We start from the raw sequence: 17,040 nt of genomic DNA on the forward strand, positions 1-17,040 counted from the left end.
GTAACGCGACAAGTTGCAAAAAACGTGCAAGAAGCTCTTGCAATTATCGGAGAGTCATCAAACGCCTGTCTAACAGCACACGACATCTTTAATCTTGTAGATATCTTTTTAAAACGTCATAAATTGTTTTCACTAAAAATGTTAACGTTAAAAAGCAACGACGTTTCGACCGCTCGACGGTCATTTTCAAGTTGAAAAGTAAAAGTTTTGCATGCGCCCAAATATATACAATCGATTATAAAAATGCTAATGAGACACTGACTAAAATTCTAAAATATTTACATAGAAACAATACAAGAAAATTGCGGCATGAGTAATAAAAACGTTAAGGCGATGGAAACGATTTCAAAGTGAAGTAATTAAAATAATTAAGTAAATGGCTTCGCGCGGATCGAGTCACTGTTTGTTCAATTTCGGTTGAAGTTTACGAATAAAAAGCATTTCAAAAATCAAACGGTCGAGTTTACTCTGACATTTTTTCAAAATCCTGAAATTGCTTCCAATGGTCTCTGGATCCTTTCCGTGCTCATCCTTTACGTGGTTGCCGATTGTTGATCGCTTATGTTCCTCCACACGTTGATGTAGGTGTCGACTCGTGAAGCCTACATAGTCTGCATCGCACAGACCACACTCGTAATAGTAAACAGCGTTTGTTGATTCACAATTGGAGGTTTATGTTCCTTTGGTTTGAATTGTCCTTTGATCTTCTGACTTGTGTAAACAGGCTGGATAGCGGCATCAATCTTTCGACTGAGATCACCGAGTTGGTGTCTTACCGCATTCGCCGATTTCTAGTCTTTGAACGGTAAGACAATTCTGATGGGAGATTCTTGTTCATCGGATACTTGTTGTTTAGAAACATTCTCAGTAACTTTCATTTCAATAAAATGTCTGATGGTGTTCTCTACAAGGGTTTTGGGATAATGCAGACGAGCAAAAACCATTTTAAGACGTTCACATTCTTGATGGAAGAACTGCCAATTCGAGGAGAGTTTGCACGCACGGTTTAACATTGTCTTCAGTAGAGAATGTTTATACCTTACGTCAACATGGCTTTGGTAATGCAGTAAAAGCCCAGTATCGGTCGGTTTCACGTAGACCTTCGTATCTAGTTGGGAACCATTTCTGATAACGGTGATTATCAGATACTGGGCTTTTACTGCCAGTGAAATCCGTTTCTAAAAAGTTGTTGATTCGAGTCATAAATTGTACTCAATAAATTCTGAACCTTGATTGTGACCGTGGATGTTACTGAACAGTTTACCGTTAGGATTTGCTGCTATGGTGACGCAGCAAATGCAGAGATATTTAACTAGGCACAGGTGTTAGGTTTCGTGCCATTAAGTTTCATAGGTACGCAAAACGTGCAGAGAACGAAACTGAATAACAGGAAATAAGCTTTGGTGCACTTGCCAGACCTTTGTAGACTTTATTAATAACAACATTTTTTTATTTTCTTTAAAAGGGTATGATTGACAGGAAATCGGCCCATCAGACAGGCGCCTCTCTCTGTGGCATAAAGTGATGGTTTCATTTATCATAATATAAATGGGTGAAGAGAGGCACTGTGGTAGTTACCTAGCCCGGGGCCCCTTTCTCGAAAGTCCCGGTAATTAATGGTCCCTACAAGCTGTCTTTCGTTTGCCGTGTTTACATTCAAGATCGAGATGTTAATAGTTTTAAAATTCAAATAATAAACAATATCAGGAGACGAAACAGAATGGTCTGGCCTTTGAGATAAAACCCGCATTATTTTTCCTTATATTTAGATCTTAAAATATGGCTTCAGGGCCGTAAAGTTACTGGGACTTTCGAGAAAGGGGCCCCCGGACCGTTTGATTAGCAGTCCAATGCACAAAACCAATAAGTCATGTCTTTTTTTTTTATGTCGTACCTTACACAACAATAGAGTGTTTCTGTCGAGGACCAATGAGCTGATAGTTCGAGCACTTAGATGTAGTTTTTTGACATAAAATTTGTAAGAATAATTATCAATCCATAGGCTCGAGACATAGACTCTCTATTTCATTATTGGTCACGACTAAATGGTCTTCATTTTTCCCGTTGCGACATGCCTTAAACTGAAAACAACAATAATTTATTTATGAAAATTTTTAACCGCTATGGAGCGCTTAGGTTTTTCGTATTTTACGTTGCATCCTCGTCAGAGGAGGGTAAATCTACACACGTATGTACAATTTTCTATGACAACTGTTACTACCAAAAACGCTTTTTACTTAGCTTTTCTCCACAATCTTGAAACGTTTACCTCTGCGCCCGTTTCAAGTTTTACTGACTCGTAAGTTACGGCGGTTTTCAGTCCCAAAAAAATATTTCCTCGTAGCGCTCTTCAAGCTAAAATCCACATGCAAAAGAAAGCTGTATTTATGATCCACTTTGATGGGTAATCACTATCATCTGATAGTCGCCTGTTGGCGTTCTACCAAACATCAGAAAACCATATCTATATCTGTTCCGAGTGACGAAATATTTCGTATATCATAATATTGTATATTTCTTTTCTTTTTCCCGGGTTAATTATTGCTCATGTTCATCTGTGCTAAGTTTTTCATATTTGTTTCCGTTAGCCCAAGGTTGTTTTTCACCAGAAGCATACAACACATAAAATGTTCCGCCAACAAGATAAATCGCTCCGTTTATGAAGAAAACCATCCTCCATTCTTTGGCACTCTGATGAAAAAGAAATACAGAATAGAATTAAGAAGGAAAAAACAAACAGGCAAGCAAGTAAACTAGAAATGAAGGAACGAAGGAACGAAGGAACGAAGGAACGAAGGAACGAAGGAACGAAGGAACGAAGGAACGAAGGAACGAAGGAACGAAGGAACGAAGGAACGAAGGAACGAAGGAACGAAGGAACGAAGGAACGAAGGAACGAAGGAACGAAGGAGCGAAGGAACGAGGAGACGAAGGGACTAAGAAACGAAGAAACGAAGGAGCGAAGGAACGAAGGAACGAAGGAACGAACGAAAGAAACAGGCTAGTAAGGAAGTAAGGAAAGAAGGAGACAAGCAAAGAAAGAAGAAACAAGGAGAGGGGTCAAGGACACTTCATGCTCTCTTACATGATGTTGAACAATAAATCCCGTCAGTGTGGGGCTAATTATTCCTGACAAAGTACCAGCTGTGTTAGTGACTCCTAACAGAACACTGGCAAAGGCTGGTGCAATGTCCAGATGATTGATCAGAAAGCCTGACTCAGCAAAACCATTCAGACCTATTCCTAAGGTCATCATCATGATGGCAGTCGTGTAGTCAGTTGACGTGACGTATCCTGCCGCGATTGGAAAAACAATCATCGGTAGAAATCCTGCAAAAGGAAAACAAAGATTATAACCTGGTTAAATGGTGTCTGTGTTCTCAACGGGCCATTTCCGAGTTACCTCGTGCCTCGGTTTCAAAACGAGTCCTCGTGCAAAAATGAGTTTGATTTGCATGGACATGAACCTGTAATGGGAATACCTTTTTAAATGAATGGTGTCGCACTCGACTTGACTCGTTTTGACACAGAGGCAAAGGCAACTCGGTAATGGCCTACTCAGATGATTATGAGATTCCATATTGGTGACTTTGCTTAAGGCAAATTCGTCGGCAGGTATTTTTTGCAGGTTGTAGGTTGCAGGTTGAAACGACTTATTTATTTAAGTTTAGGTCGAATAAACCCCAGTATAAAGGCTAACCGCAAGCAACCTAAGCTAATTTTGGCTAACCGGAGTGCTATTCAGGCTAACCGAAGTGCTAAGTAGACTCACGCGGACTTAAAAGTCGAGTTTTCAACCTGCAACCTGCAAAACATACCTGCCCTAAATTCGTCTAGTGGATTGGTCGAATGGGTCGAAGGGCGTCACGAGAAACATTTTTTTCTCAAGGTAGAGCTCCAAACAACTGAAATAGACGGAGCTGCTCCTAACCCCGGTAGCACGGAAAAAACTCTGTTAATATGTAACCTTGAAAAAATATTTCTGTTAGTCCAAAGAGAAACAAAGGCTTGTTGTTGTTGTTGTTGTTCGATGAATCTGATTAGAGATACAAAATGTACCCTACCTAATGTATTGAAGATCTTCCTTACCGCTCCGGTGCTGAGGAAATACTTACGAAGACAATCTGCAAGTTGCCCTCCAAATACTATTACGAATAGCACAAGAATATATGGTAAGGCCGACGCTGCGGAAGTCTGTAAAGTGCAAAGAGAAAAAATAAAAAGTGCTTAGATGAATGGAAGCATTTAATTTGACTTTTGTTGCACATTACAGACCAACATCATGCATCCTATATTTTATCATTATTTGCAGTTAAGGCCCTGTAGTCTATTCCTGGTACAGCGATGAACTGTTGCAATAAAAACACTATGAAATCCAAGATGGGGGATCAAACTTGGCGGATTTGACTGCCGAGTTGCTATGGTTACCTGTTTAAGGTCGAGGTGTAGTCTCTGGTTGAAATATAAAGGCAGCTCTGATATCATGGTGTACAGACCCCAGGTCTGAGTGAAGTGGGCAAGAACAATAGCCCGTAATGGTAAAGAAGAAAATATTGCCTTCCATGGAATAGGTACGTCCTGCAAAAGAAACAAAAGGCAGTGGACCTAGTCTAGGTCTAAAAACTGGCCATGTAGTCACGGATTTTTCCATTTTAGTTCTTAAATTGAGTTTATAGGTTTTGTCGAGAAAACAAAGAAAGCGTATTTAGGAAAGTATTAACCATTCGTCATCCTCAAACGAAAAAGAGACAAATTTATCGAGTCACCTAAAATTTGTCATTTATTTGATATAATAAAGTATCATTTTCCACTTCATTTAAACGCAAACGACCAAGTGTGATTGTTAGACGCCAGATCTGATGAAAACGGGAACGAACAATGAAAACTTTAACGGACAACTAGATGAAGCACTTTCCAGGTCATGTGATAGCATAATGGAATGAAATATTTCCCCGCCTAACCTTTTAGGTCAGTCTTGTCACCCACATAGACTTTTGGCAATGAAGGAAATATTGCCCCCATACCTTAGTCTGTAAGTCATCTCTTAGACTATTTTCAATGTAACGTAACTCTTTGGCGGGAATCCACGGCTGCTGCGATGGAGAATTCCTTACCAGTGTAAACCAGACTACAGACCATAATATGCCACTAATTCCTGCAAAGAGAAGTCGCAAGTTTACTAAAGTAGTTCCAACCTGAACGCGTCAGTTGTATTGCAATGGATAGAGAGGAGAGAGGAGAGAACTGTCTTAAGTCTTAAGTCTTAAGTGTTTTGTCAATTTCTCCTACCAGTATCCTTTCTGTTTACACCTGGGAAGAGAGAGGCACTGTGTGAAGAGAGTATCTTGCCCAAAGGACACAACACAATGCCGGACTCAGCTAGGGTTCGAATCTGGGAGTGCTCGATGCCAGTTTCCAACGACTTTAAGGCTGTTTCGGGATTCCCCAAATTACAGGAGCAGGTACGTCACCTCAGCGCTCTCTCTCTCCACGTTAAAGATCAAAACTGAAACAATATTAATAAAATTATCAAATTCGTTCGTTCACTTACCAAAGACGTAAAATATTGAGGACCAACCGACTTTATAGGCCAAGTGGCCTGAAAGGAACATAGAAATGATAATACCCAGTCTTGATCCTGAAAATACGGTAGAGATGTATGTTTCGGTTTATCTTCAGAGACAGACTTGATAATATGATCAATTAATAAGAATAATACAAAATTATTTTATCAATAACGGCCGAGGGAGATAAGCAAAGTATTTGGGGTAATGAGAAATTCTCTTTATGACTTTCCCTAACTGAGACTTTGGTCAAAATAAGGCAAGCAGTTAAATTAAAACGAGCTGATAACTCGATGACCTAAAACCTTTGGTTTGTGTGGTAGCTGACCATGGTGTTTAAGGTGGCTCAAAACAGTTTCCAGCACTTGGATTTTGATGGGTCGTTATAACCACTCTTTATCACTTGATGCTACAATAATGGTGTCAAAAAAACTGCCCAATCATTGGTGAACACGTTGTTATAATTTTCGTGACATTTCGTGACATTTTTATTTTCGAAAATTTAAGGTGACTTTGAACCCTACCTACAGATTTTTTTAAAACTTTTCCAAAAGTTGCGTCTCATCATGCTTATCAAAAGTTGATAGTATAAAAAAATTTCACTGTGCCGTTTTTGAATTACAAGCCCCTAAAGCTGTAATTAAGGGTGTTTTTAGGAGGTCAACTGTTGCTATGGTAACCTATTGTGTCATGAAAATGATAACAACGTGTTCACCAATGATTGGGCAGATTTTTGATACAGTGGAACCCCGTTAATACGGACACCAAGGGGACATGCCAAAATGTCCGTATTAACGGGGTGTCCGTATTAACCGGGGTCCTCGGAAAAAAGTCACGGACACGTGTTTTATCGATACAAACACTAAGGCCGACACTTGTACGGCAACAAAACGTTTTAATTGTACTGTAAATTACAAATCATTAACTGTATCACTCTTGGACTAAAATAAATTTTATGTTGTACAGACTGTTCTTGAAATCAGTTGAAAAAGTCCATGACGTTACTTTACACAAGGAATATAGCAGAGTACTTTAGCAACATTAAAATGGTGTTTGTATAATATAATACTTTATTCAAATACAGAGTACAAAGAGTATTTGAAAAGGAGGACCATGAGGTTATCCCTATTTAGGTCCCCTAACTAAAATTACAATCTAAAATTTAAAAATTTAAAATATCTATTACGTAAATAATTAACAATTTAAAATTTAAAAATTTGAAATATCTGCTAAGTAAATAATTGACAATCTAAAATTTAAAGATTTGAAATATCTATTATGTAAATAATTAACAGTCCAAAATTTAAAATCTAAAATATCTATGATATCTATAATATTTAGCTTCTTCTTCGTTTAGCTTCTTCTGCAACTGGAACTGTAACAAGTGCACCTAACCCCCAAAATTTTTTTTCGCTAAAACGAATCTAGACTTTATTTGAAGCATTTGGGCGAAGAAATTTTTGAATTTGGTTGAATCCTCGATTTTCTATGCCCTTTCAAAGTCGCGATTAAGTGTTTCACGACCGCGTTTTAGGGAGTCTGGGGCGGCGGTACCTGATGACGTCTACCCAGGAACCAAACACAATAGCGCCTCAGTCAACTCTCTGTATTTGTTCGAGAAAATAGAACGCAAAACTAATCGTTCCGATGTATTTTGGGGCTAAAACGTCCAAGTTTTGTCTCTGAATCATTTCTTTTCGTCACTGGAGTCAGAGTTAAGTTTCGATTCGGAAGGCTCCGAAATAAACTTCGATCGAGCACGTTCGACAACTGTGAACTCACTGCTTAGAGCTTTGAGAGCAATTTACAATATTTCAAGCGACGACGGGGAAGACGTCTTTGCGGACGAGCTGCTTGTATATTAGGAATGGAAAGCTAGATACGAAGTGGAGGAGCAGGCAAACGAAAAGCAGGAAAGAAAACTCAAGGACTGCTTTGGATGGTAATTTCGTCAACTAAACATAAGATTCCCACGTGTGTTTATAGCCCGTTTACATTTGTCCTTACCAAGAATGTATTTTGTCAAGGTTCTGTTAAATCCAGTTTGTGTTTTACTTTCAGTTGAATGCTTCATGTTTATAAGAGCGACGTACGTGTTGCAGTTTTCGAGACTTGATGACCTCCAAAACATTGGCTTCGATCGATTGAAAATCGTATTGTTTGGACCTGTATTTTTGAAGCTGCGGGAAGCAAGGCGGAAGGAAACATTTCATACAATTACCGATTTCACATTGTCACACGTTTTAAGTCATAACTCCAAATAACCAATGTAAATTGTTCTCAAAGTTTGCAGTGAAATTCGTCGGATAAGCGAAAAGGATGTGTTCCCTTAGCGGTCCGCAGATAATGTTACGCGGTCATATTTTCGACGCTATTGCACAGAATCTTTGTCGCACTGCTGATTTCCAAACCTTCGAAAAACTCTGTGAGTCTAACAATTTTGTTATCATGTAATTCTAGAGGATTAATCTTCGACTTTCATCTAAATCGAAAGAGAAATAAGTGTTGGTTAGCGGCGTACAGTTGCGATTTATTTACATATCAGTATAACGCTTCTTGATCATGACCGGATCACACAACTTTGCCGGTTATGTTATAAATACTGCGGGATTGGAAGATATAGGTTGTAGGTAGTATTTCTACAAATTGCTGGTTAGCTTTAAGCAGAAAATTTATGAAAGCAGCGTTCGAAAGTCTGCGGAACAAATTCCAGTGAGAGTTCTTCAATGGTTCTCACAGATTCAGTTCGCTTCTTTCGGTTCGACAAAATCAACCACCGTTTACGTCTTTATTGCACCATTAGTCGATCATCGTCAGTAAATTGTACAGTATATCTTTCTTTAGATCTGGAATATTGCTGCAACAGCCGATAGCACCTCTGGAAGGCGTTTCTGCGCACTTTTCGAATGTGTATTGTACCATCCTGAAGGAAATGAGAGGAAATGAGATATCCAACCTTCCTGGGTAGACGTCACAGGAACCGCTGGACCCATTCTCCTCAAACTCGGTCGTGAAACAAAATGGCGGTGTTTTGGAGCTATTTTCGAGATTTCGTCGTGGCACAGAAAATCGAGGATTTAACGGAATTCAAAAATTTTTTCGCAGAACTATTTCAAATAATAAGTAGATTCGTTCTAGCGAAAAAAACTTTTTGGGGTTAGGTGCACTTTAAGTTTTTAAGATAAGTTTAAATTTTGTCTACTCTTCTTAAACTCCTCAACAGACTCATTCACTCATTCAAAGAATCTGTGACTTTTCGTTGTACTGACGCATCTAATTTAGTTTTCGATTCAGCCAGATGGACTGAATGTTAGACAACACCTTGGAAAGGTTATTCGCTGCTGCCGTAAGGTTTTCATTTGTTAGATATTCCGTCACGTCCTCCAGCATTGCTATGGCTTCCTTCATTGACTTGACTTTCGGTTTCTTGACTTTCTTCCTGGATAAGAGGATTTCATGTTTACAAGGACTGGTGGACTTCTACAGGCGGTGAAATTTTGCCTTAGCAACCAGAGCCGGAAAATGGTGAGGACAAAAACGCAGTCGCCGTTCTAAAGGAAAGTCGAGTTATCGGCCACACTCCATATCACGTCGCAAACACTAAAAACCGCACTGGTATAGTCACCCATTTTATTTCAAAGCCTACTAATCGAGGATCAGTTGAAGTATGTGGAGACGCAGTTAATCGGGGCGGAGGCCTTGGTATGGAAATACCGTGTGTTTATATTTTTGATGCTCCTAGGAAGCACGTGGATTTACTTGAACAATTAATAGACGTTGGCAACAACCCAGCAATACGAACGGAGGCCGATGCTGATAGTGGCAAGCATAAGACGTCAAAGAGGAAGAAGGCTACAAGCAAGGACTGTAGCAAAAGACCAAGAAAGTGAAACTTTTGTGTAAGCGTATCAGGTAGAAAACTTTATATAAGGACTACAGACTGGGTAATGCACCGGAAGAAAGAACTGGTCAAATGCGTCATGCTATTTTGACACTGTTTCATTTAGTAATAAAATTGTATTAACCCGCCGAAATCTGTCATAATTTGACCAGGGTACAAAATCTCTAATTAGCACATAATCATGACAATGACAATAGACAATGCACAGATACAAACAGTGTCCGTAAAGCGGGGTTGACGATGTATAAGAGTTTGTCGCTCGGGACACAGAAAAGTGTCCGTTGTCCGTTTTAACGGGTGTCTGTAATAAGCGGGTTAATTTTAGAAAAAAATATATGAGCTTTTCGTCGGGGAAAACGAAACTGTCCGTAATATCGGGGTGCCCGTATTAAGCGGGTGTCCGTAGAGCGGGATTCCACTGTACCATGATTGTAGCATCAAGTAGCTTCCAGTGATAAAGAGTGGTTGTAACGAGCCATCAAAATCTGAGTGTTGGAAACTGTTTTGAGCCACCTTGATGTTTCTAGTTTGCCTCCCTTAACCGTTCGATACTGAATTACTAAAATAGAATAATTATATAATTAAAGGGCTCAAATGTGTTTCCTTAAGGACGTTCGCACCCAAAATGTTCCCACGAATATATCTTTTAAAACTTATTATGCAGTAACTTTTGACAAAAGGCCAAAAAAATGGGGGTTCGGTCATCATGCTCGCCAGTTTTCGCGATTAGGCGCGTTGAAGACCATGCGTATTTAGAGATCAGTTTTCGTTACTTTAAGACGAACTTAGCTTCAGACTGTCGGACATAAAAAAAGCTACACTAGTGAAATTTAGATAAGGTGAAGCGTACTCAATTCATCACAACTAAGTATATTAAGTAAACTTTTGGAGCTGATGTCGTTTCTTGAGGTTAAACAGGGCTAGAAAAAGAATAAATATTAGCCTTGCCAGTCCACATTTGAGGAAAACTTCGCTCACACGAGAGCAGAAAAATGAAATATTTGTAACTTCTCACGAACAGATTTTTCCTGTTTTTTGTTAAAATGGATAAAATCGGAAAAGAAATTGATCTACAGAAAGAAAAGTAGGGGTCATCGAGCACCCAAGAGAGTAAACTGTGGGCGAGGTTCGCGCATCTGGTGTCAACCCCTATACTTGCTTCTATTTCTTTCTTAGCGGACGCGCTTGGTGTATGACATGACATGACTCTGCGACATGCATTTTGTATGCAGAAAGGATGCGCTGTAACAAAGTGCGCGAACGTCCTTAAGTCCAGTCTTCTCACGAGAGCGGAGCATGTGCCGCATCAATCTTGATGACTGGCAAGAAAATGGAAGCTTCTTGATTTTGAGCACCACCGCCAAAGAATCTATAGCAACTTTCGCTACTCTTGCAAGATTGAAAAAGCACCTTTAATGACCTTGATAAGTACCTGCGGGGTTGAGTGTTGCCAATTTACTTCTTTCTAAAGGAGGAGCCCACTGACTCCATAGCGCATGCCCGGCTGGGTATACAAATCCCTAGCAAGACAGGAAAAAAATTCCAGCAGAAAGACGAGATTTATAAAAACATGCGAGGATGTGATAAGCATCAATGAATAAAAGAAACAAAGAATCCTATAACACAAATAATAACGAAATAGTTGTGTTCCTTACTTCTGCCATTCCTATTGCAATCCTCAAGGCAATCAAGACCCCAACATGCGCACGCGCAGCTAAAGGTGTCAACAGCGTCAGAGCGCCACTGGTACCCACACTAAGGCCAAGCATGGTGGCGCCGCCAAATTTTCGCGCCAGAACTCCACCTGGTAGCTGAGTCACTATGTAACCATAGTAAAACGCACTGAGAGCTACTCCTGCAAAAAAGAAAAAAAAACAGAAACAGGATTATTCCGGATAAACGTACCGAACAGCTTTTATATTTACAGAATGGCAAAAAGGACTGAACGAGCAAGAAAGACGAAGGCTTTCTGAACTTTTTCCGAATGATTCTTAATTTTTGTCAGTTACTGTGTTTGATATCTTTGTTGGTAAAGAAAACTATGCTTTCATAAGAGTTGTTTTGTCAGCGACGGGGAATTCGGAAAAAACGAATACTATCCACGGACTGACAGACAAATGGACGAATTGAAGTAAATCTGGGCCTTACAATCGTTCTATTTGCGGTCTTAAGGTCGGTTTTTCTATACTTTACTATACAGACCGCTCTCGATCAATACCAAATACATATTTCAACTCACCTTGTATTTTTGTACTCCAAGAAAATTCTGCAGGTTCCTACATTTAAGGAATATAAAAAACGACACTTGGGAAATCTTGTTCAATAAATCTTAGCTCATTGCACTCAACTTATTTGGCTCAAACGATTCAGTTAACCAGGCACAAACGCTGCAATATTCCGAGCAACGTTGGTGATACAGGCGCGACCTAAATTTAATTATTGTTTTTTGACGCGTTGTGAAACATTTTCTTATAAATGCCAAGTATTTTTGTAGAACACAGATCTGAGATCTATGAATTAAAGGCGTCTACATCTTGGAATGCGTGAAGAAGTTCTTTATGTTTATATTTAAGGACTCCGTGAAAATTGTTGAAATAAACATGAACATCTGTAGTACCGTTTTTCTCCTTTTAGGCATAATCTTAGTTATTTGACGATTGCAGCTAAGTGCAAAGGAAAACGTTGTTCTGCATAAAATGGAGAAGCCACCAACTACGGTTTTAATACGTAGAAAAACCCTCAACAAACGTTAGACAATACCTGGATTTCCTTGCCATCTTGTATAACTGTTTGGTTAGCGACCATAACAGCAATAGCAATACTAAGATTCACTCGCATAGCGTAGATGTTCGCAAATCCGAAAAAACTCAACATGGCTACCATGTAACGCTTCCGAAAGAAACCACAAGGACAAGTCCTGCCGGATTGCGTTACTTCCTTTTCGGATTGCGTTATTTCCTTGTCGGATTGCGTTACTTCCTTGTCGTGTGTCATCTTCATGGAATGTGGTTCGTGTCGTTATTACTTTTTTTTCGGGCTTTTCCAGTTTTGTTTCACTTCTTCTTAATCAATTAAACGCCTCTTCACTTCAAATTCTTACGTGCCTTCGGCTGAAATAGGCTGAAACAATATAAGATCACTCAGTAAATAACAAAGGTTAATAGACCACTTGAGATTTTAACAAGTAAATTCTAACCAAGTAGCCTTGGACTGATAAAAGGCCCGATGATATACAAACCTGCACTGTTTGTCCGTTTTAACATTGGAAGGCGATTTCTAGCAAGCCAGTTTTCCACGTTCATTGATATCAAAACTTGTTTTACCTTGAATTAACTGTTAGATATGGGTCTAACTGTTATAATTGATGTTACGTTCCTTTCCGACAGGCCACTTATGTTTATTCAGTAGCTCAAAATGACTTGTTCTCGCTTTCCGATCTGACAGGTTAGGAGCAATATTGACTGTTTTACCCGTTACACAGCACATAGAGAATGCCGGTCATTTTATACAGTGATTTTCCTATATTACTATAGTTTTTCAAAGCATTTTTTGCACTAACGATAACAGTAAAACACGCGAAGACCTTATAATTTCTCGCTTTCTGCTCCTGTTCACCTAAGGTGTGATTTATCGATGAGTCCAGGTTTTAGTTTTTGTTACCCGCGTCGAAGAACAATAAAATTGTGTGTTCTATTGCTTAAAATATTAATGACTCCGGTAAAAGAAAGAAAAAAAATAAATGAATGACCCATTAGCTATGACATAAGTTGTATTATAATATATAGTTAATTTTTTTTTTTCAGTCAGACCATTATATATACAAGTTATGGGAATTTTCTACGAAGAGTGTCGCGTTGACTTAGGGAATTTGTATATGTAAGAAATTTAATGTTTTGCCTACACAAGCGAATATCAAGTTTAACATTTCACTCAGAAGACTCCGTTAATTTTCTTCCTATACCGAGGGTCTTACAGGGGTATTCTCGTGATGCGTGATTAGCTAATTTTATTTTCCGTGAAAGGTGAATTTAGGAAATTATTCTTCGTGACTCGTGACCTGAAGTTTTTGCGTGACCCGTGAAGAACCTGAATTATTAACCGATATTCGTGATTTTACCACTCTATTCTTCGTGATTTTCAGACTCAAGTCCTCCGAATGGTTAGAGTCGTCTACCGAGAGTTTTTCAGTTTTCTATCGAGAGTGAATTAGGTATGCGATTTGCAATACGGAGCCTTGACTTAGCCTTTCGCGATTTTACTTTCTTCAAACACTGCTACTAGTATAAGAACAGGTCATTAAAAAGAGTATCTTACTTGCTTATTTTCGTGATTCGGGAAAGCGAAATTTTTATATCCGTGATCCGTGATTCCCTATTTTTTCCGTTCGTGAACCGTGCCAGAGACCTCCCTGTACGACCCTCTATACCAGCATGTTTGTTCTCTGCATCACGGTCCCTATCTGCGCTCAGTTCATTGAGTACAGCTTTCACATTCTCCCATGGCAGTCCCAAATAACTTTTTAACAAAGTTGACTACAGTAATTCTCGTATGCCAATAAGTGTCGAGAAAACAAAAACGCTTCTCGTTTGTTTTATTTTCGTTTCAACTAGTTTCTCACGCGTCAGTGATTTGGTTAGGAAACTTATGAAAAATTTGCGAAAATTGATCGTTGGAAAACATCGCAAAAATTTCAAGAAAGACGATAGACGTCTGCCAATAAACCTTCCTACAAAATTTAAAACCTAAACGGGGTAGGCACGTTTTTACCCCCGTAGGGTTTTGGCCCAGAGGCTTAATCCCGTGGAGCCATATAGGAGCAATCGCGTAAATATTTAACAATTAGACCCGCAGCCTGCAAGGGCTATGGGTCAATGGCCCATGAGGCGAAGCCGAATGGGCTATTGGCCCGTGGCCCTTGAGGGCGAAGGGTCTAATTGTTTTAGTATCACCCAACTAGTCGGACAGGAAAGGCAGTAATAAAGTTAGCAAATGCAAGTTGAAGACATTTTTATTTGGGAATAAAACGAAAGAAAGCGTCACGATCGATTGCGCCAATTTCGCTAGTAGCGTGGCGGTGATACTGAAAGGTATTTAGGCTAAATCGCGGTAGAGACAGCAGAGCGCGCAAGGTGGTCTCGGGTAAACCTTTTTAGGCGCACAAGGTGGTCTCGGGGAGATCATTGAGAGCCAACACGGACCAATATTTTTTTGAGGGAGAAGGCGTTGGGCAATTTCCAAAAAACAAAAGACATTCCCGCACGGCAAAAACTGCTGAATAAAAAAATTTGCACGGGGAGCCATGGGGGAAAAATCGAGCAAGTGCTTTCTACTATTATGATTTTGATTTTTGATGTTAAGCAAATACTTGCACAAGCTATTGCCCACCAAAAAAATCATGCCAAACCTAAAGGTGAGAAAAAAAAATTCATGCCCTAGAAAATTCGAGCTTGTTCGTTGTTAGAATACTCTGGTGTTGGTAAACTGGCATGCTCATTTGAATTCGGCGGCTTATTACTTTGGCTTGGAACTCTTTCTGTGCCTTTCAGTAAATTCTAGTCGACTGGTTTCCAGACCGTTTCAGTTTAATATAAGTCCAGAGACAAAGTGCCCGCCCTGTCCAATGTATTATCTTGTCTTACGGGTGGTCCAAGCTCGCAAATGAGAGTCCCTGTACATACAGTAGTCTTCAGGTTATACATCAGTCGAAATATAAGGATTTGTATGGTACGAACTGAGGAGTATACTTATGAATAGAGATCAACCTACCTTACCTTCTTGGTTCCCATGAGGTTCTAGGTCGATTTATGGCAATAACCTTTTGTCACGATTGACTTCTCTCATTAGCATTGTTCTTTCCTTCTCTAAACGGCAAAACTGGCCAAAAAACCCAGCAAACTCAGCACTAGCTGTACGTTTAACGCTAATTAAATTTCTGCCATATGTAATGTGGGTCAAATTAGGCTTACTGCCTGTAGTCTGGCTCCAAAATTACTTCAAAATAAAAAAAAAAAATAAAAAAATAGAAAAATAAGAATTACGGGTTAGTTCATCCCGAGTCGGAAAAATGATATTCTTATAGGAAAAAAAAAAAGTGTAGAGAACTCTTTTTGAGTTTCGCGCACCCAGCACACCGGCCTGAAAAAGCGTACAACACCATCTCTCTGTTGAAAGTGTGGGCTTATTTTCACATTAGGCTTATTTTGTTGGCGTTTTCTGCAGATCTAATAAACTAACGAAAATAGGTCTTCTACAATTAGAATTGTTTGTGTGCTAAAAGAGTTCCATTGGCGGTGAGCAGCTCAAAGAATGAAAAGAAACCAAGATGTTTTTTGTTTTTAAAGCTTGCTATATTTAACGATTAGATTATGAGCTCGAGATTTCTATGAAGTGATAGTTGATGAGGCCGAAGGCCGAATCAGCTATTACTTCATAGAAATCGAGAGGAATAATCTAATTGTTTTAGTAGAATTCTTACTAAAATTTACTTCAAATACGGTTTTCAATTATTCCTTGACGTATTATTAAATTTTGCGCCTGAAAAAGATCGCTTGGATTGAATTGTCATTTAAACTTGAAGTTGTGTGCGCGCGCGCAACAGTTTCTTCAATACTTTCAACTTTCTTGTCAAGAAATCGAAAATGTCCTTCATTTTGACTTCTCAGAAATTTAATTATCCATTTGCATCAAAATTTTCCTCCAAAACTTTGGAAAAACGAAAAAAACGTCGCCATCGCCAAGACGACCTCCAGCCACTGCACACTAATGGCTGATAGTGTTCTGATGGCTCAGCCAATCATATTACAGCATTTGCATTAGTATACTAATAAAATTCCACTAAATGCAAATATGATTGAGCACTAATGAAACCGGGACGTTTGCTATCCATAACATAACAAGGCGTGCTTAACTGATATGAACTTTCCGCGCGTAACTGACACTGTCAATCCTTTGATCGCGAGGAAATTCAAAGATAAATTCGTAGAAGTTGAACAAACAGAACAAACCTAATCATTTCGCCCGTATGTTCTGTCTTCATTCGCCTTCCAGATGAGCTTCAGAAATGAAGTCGCATGAGAGCCGCGAGAAAAGTAAAACGTCCAAAACCGTATAAGCTCAGCAATTCTGCGCGATCCTTTGGAAACGGCCAGGAGCAAACGTGTGATAAATTTCATCGTAAGTGCCCGCACCAATCGATTTCTCTACTCTTCCTCTCAGAGTACGTAGTTTTAATTGAATTACAATGCATTCAAATTCCGTCACGCCTACTAAGTAAAAGTAGTAAGAGAAAGGAAGATGTCGAGGGCAAATCGCATGAGGCCGGAGAGCGCGGGAATCGCAATCGCAATGGAGGGAAAAGAGACTGACCCCTAATTAAACTTCATGGGACGACTTTAAAAGGACATATCAGGATCTACACAAAGGGAAAAGTCGTTGCGGCGTGTCCCTGGGCCACGTTTCCGTTTACTGTCTTGAGAGTGCACATGTTTGCTTCCTTGTTGTGGTGCCCCACTTGGGGTTCCCTATTTCTTTCCCTAGGGCTAAACGCGCTCAGAGGGAAATTCGTGGCGATTATTT

At 39.4% G+C, this 17,040-nt stretch overlaps 1 protein-coding gene and 1 pseudogene across 1 annotated transcript; both read right to left on the reverse strand.

Moving 5' to 3' along the window:
- Positions 1-74: 74 nt before the first annotated feature.
- On the reverse strand, positions 75-1,750 carry LOC149109165 (uncharacterized; annotated as a pseudogene).
- On the reverse strand, positions 1,400-15,850 carry LOC110052263 (sialin-like). The gene is made up of 11 exons (XM_089294228.1): positions 12,704-15,850; positions 12,226-12,585; positions 11,705-11,741; positions 11,121-11,320; positions 10,898-10,985; positions 5,552-5,638; positions 5,025-5,155; positions 4,429-4,578; positions 4,065-4,194; positions 3,086-3,330; positions 1,400-2,691 (listed from the first exon to the last, which is right to left on the reverse strand). The coding sequence occupies exons 2-11, from the start codon at positions 12,463-12,465 to the stop codon at positions 2,539-2,541; spliced, it is 1,461 nt and encodes a 486-aa protein (XP_089150354.1). The 5' UTR covers positions 12,466-12,585; positions 12,704-15,850; the 3' UTR covers positions 1,400-2,538.
- Between the last annotated feature and the right edge of the window lie 1,190 nt (positions 15,851-17,040).

Source organism: Orbicella faveolata, unplaced genomic scaffold, assembly GCF_042242905.1.
Source record: "Orbicella faveolata isolate gen_17 unplaced genomic scaffold, um_ofav_v1 contig_25, whole genome shotgun sequence".
Classification (NCBI taxonomy): Eukaryota; Metazoa; Cnidaria; class Anthozoa; order Scleractinia; family Merulinidae; genus Orbicella; species Orbicella faveolata.

Bases quoted from the DNA above. Each gene is read 5' to 3' on its own strand.
- LOC110052263 (XM_089294228.1), bottom strand. From the start codon at position 12,465: ATGAAGATGACACACGACAAGGAAGTAACGCAATCCGACAAGGAAATA. The intron at 5,156-5,551 runs GTAAGTGAACGA...TTCTCTTTGCAG, and splicing joins CTCAATATTTTACGTCTTTG to GAATTAGTGGCATATTATGG. The intron at 2,692-3,085 runs GTAAGAGAGCAT...CTTTTTCATCAG, and splicing joins GATTTATTGTTCAACATCAT to AGTGCCAAAGAATGGAGGAT.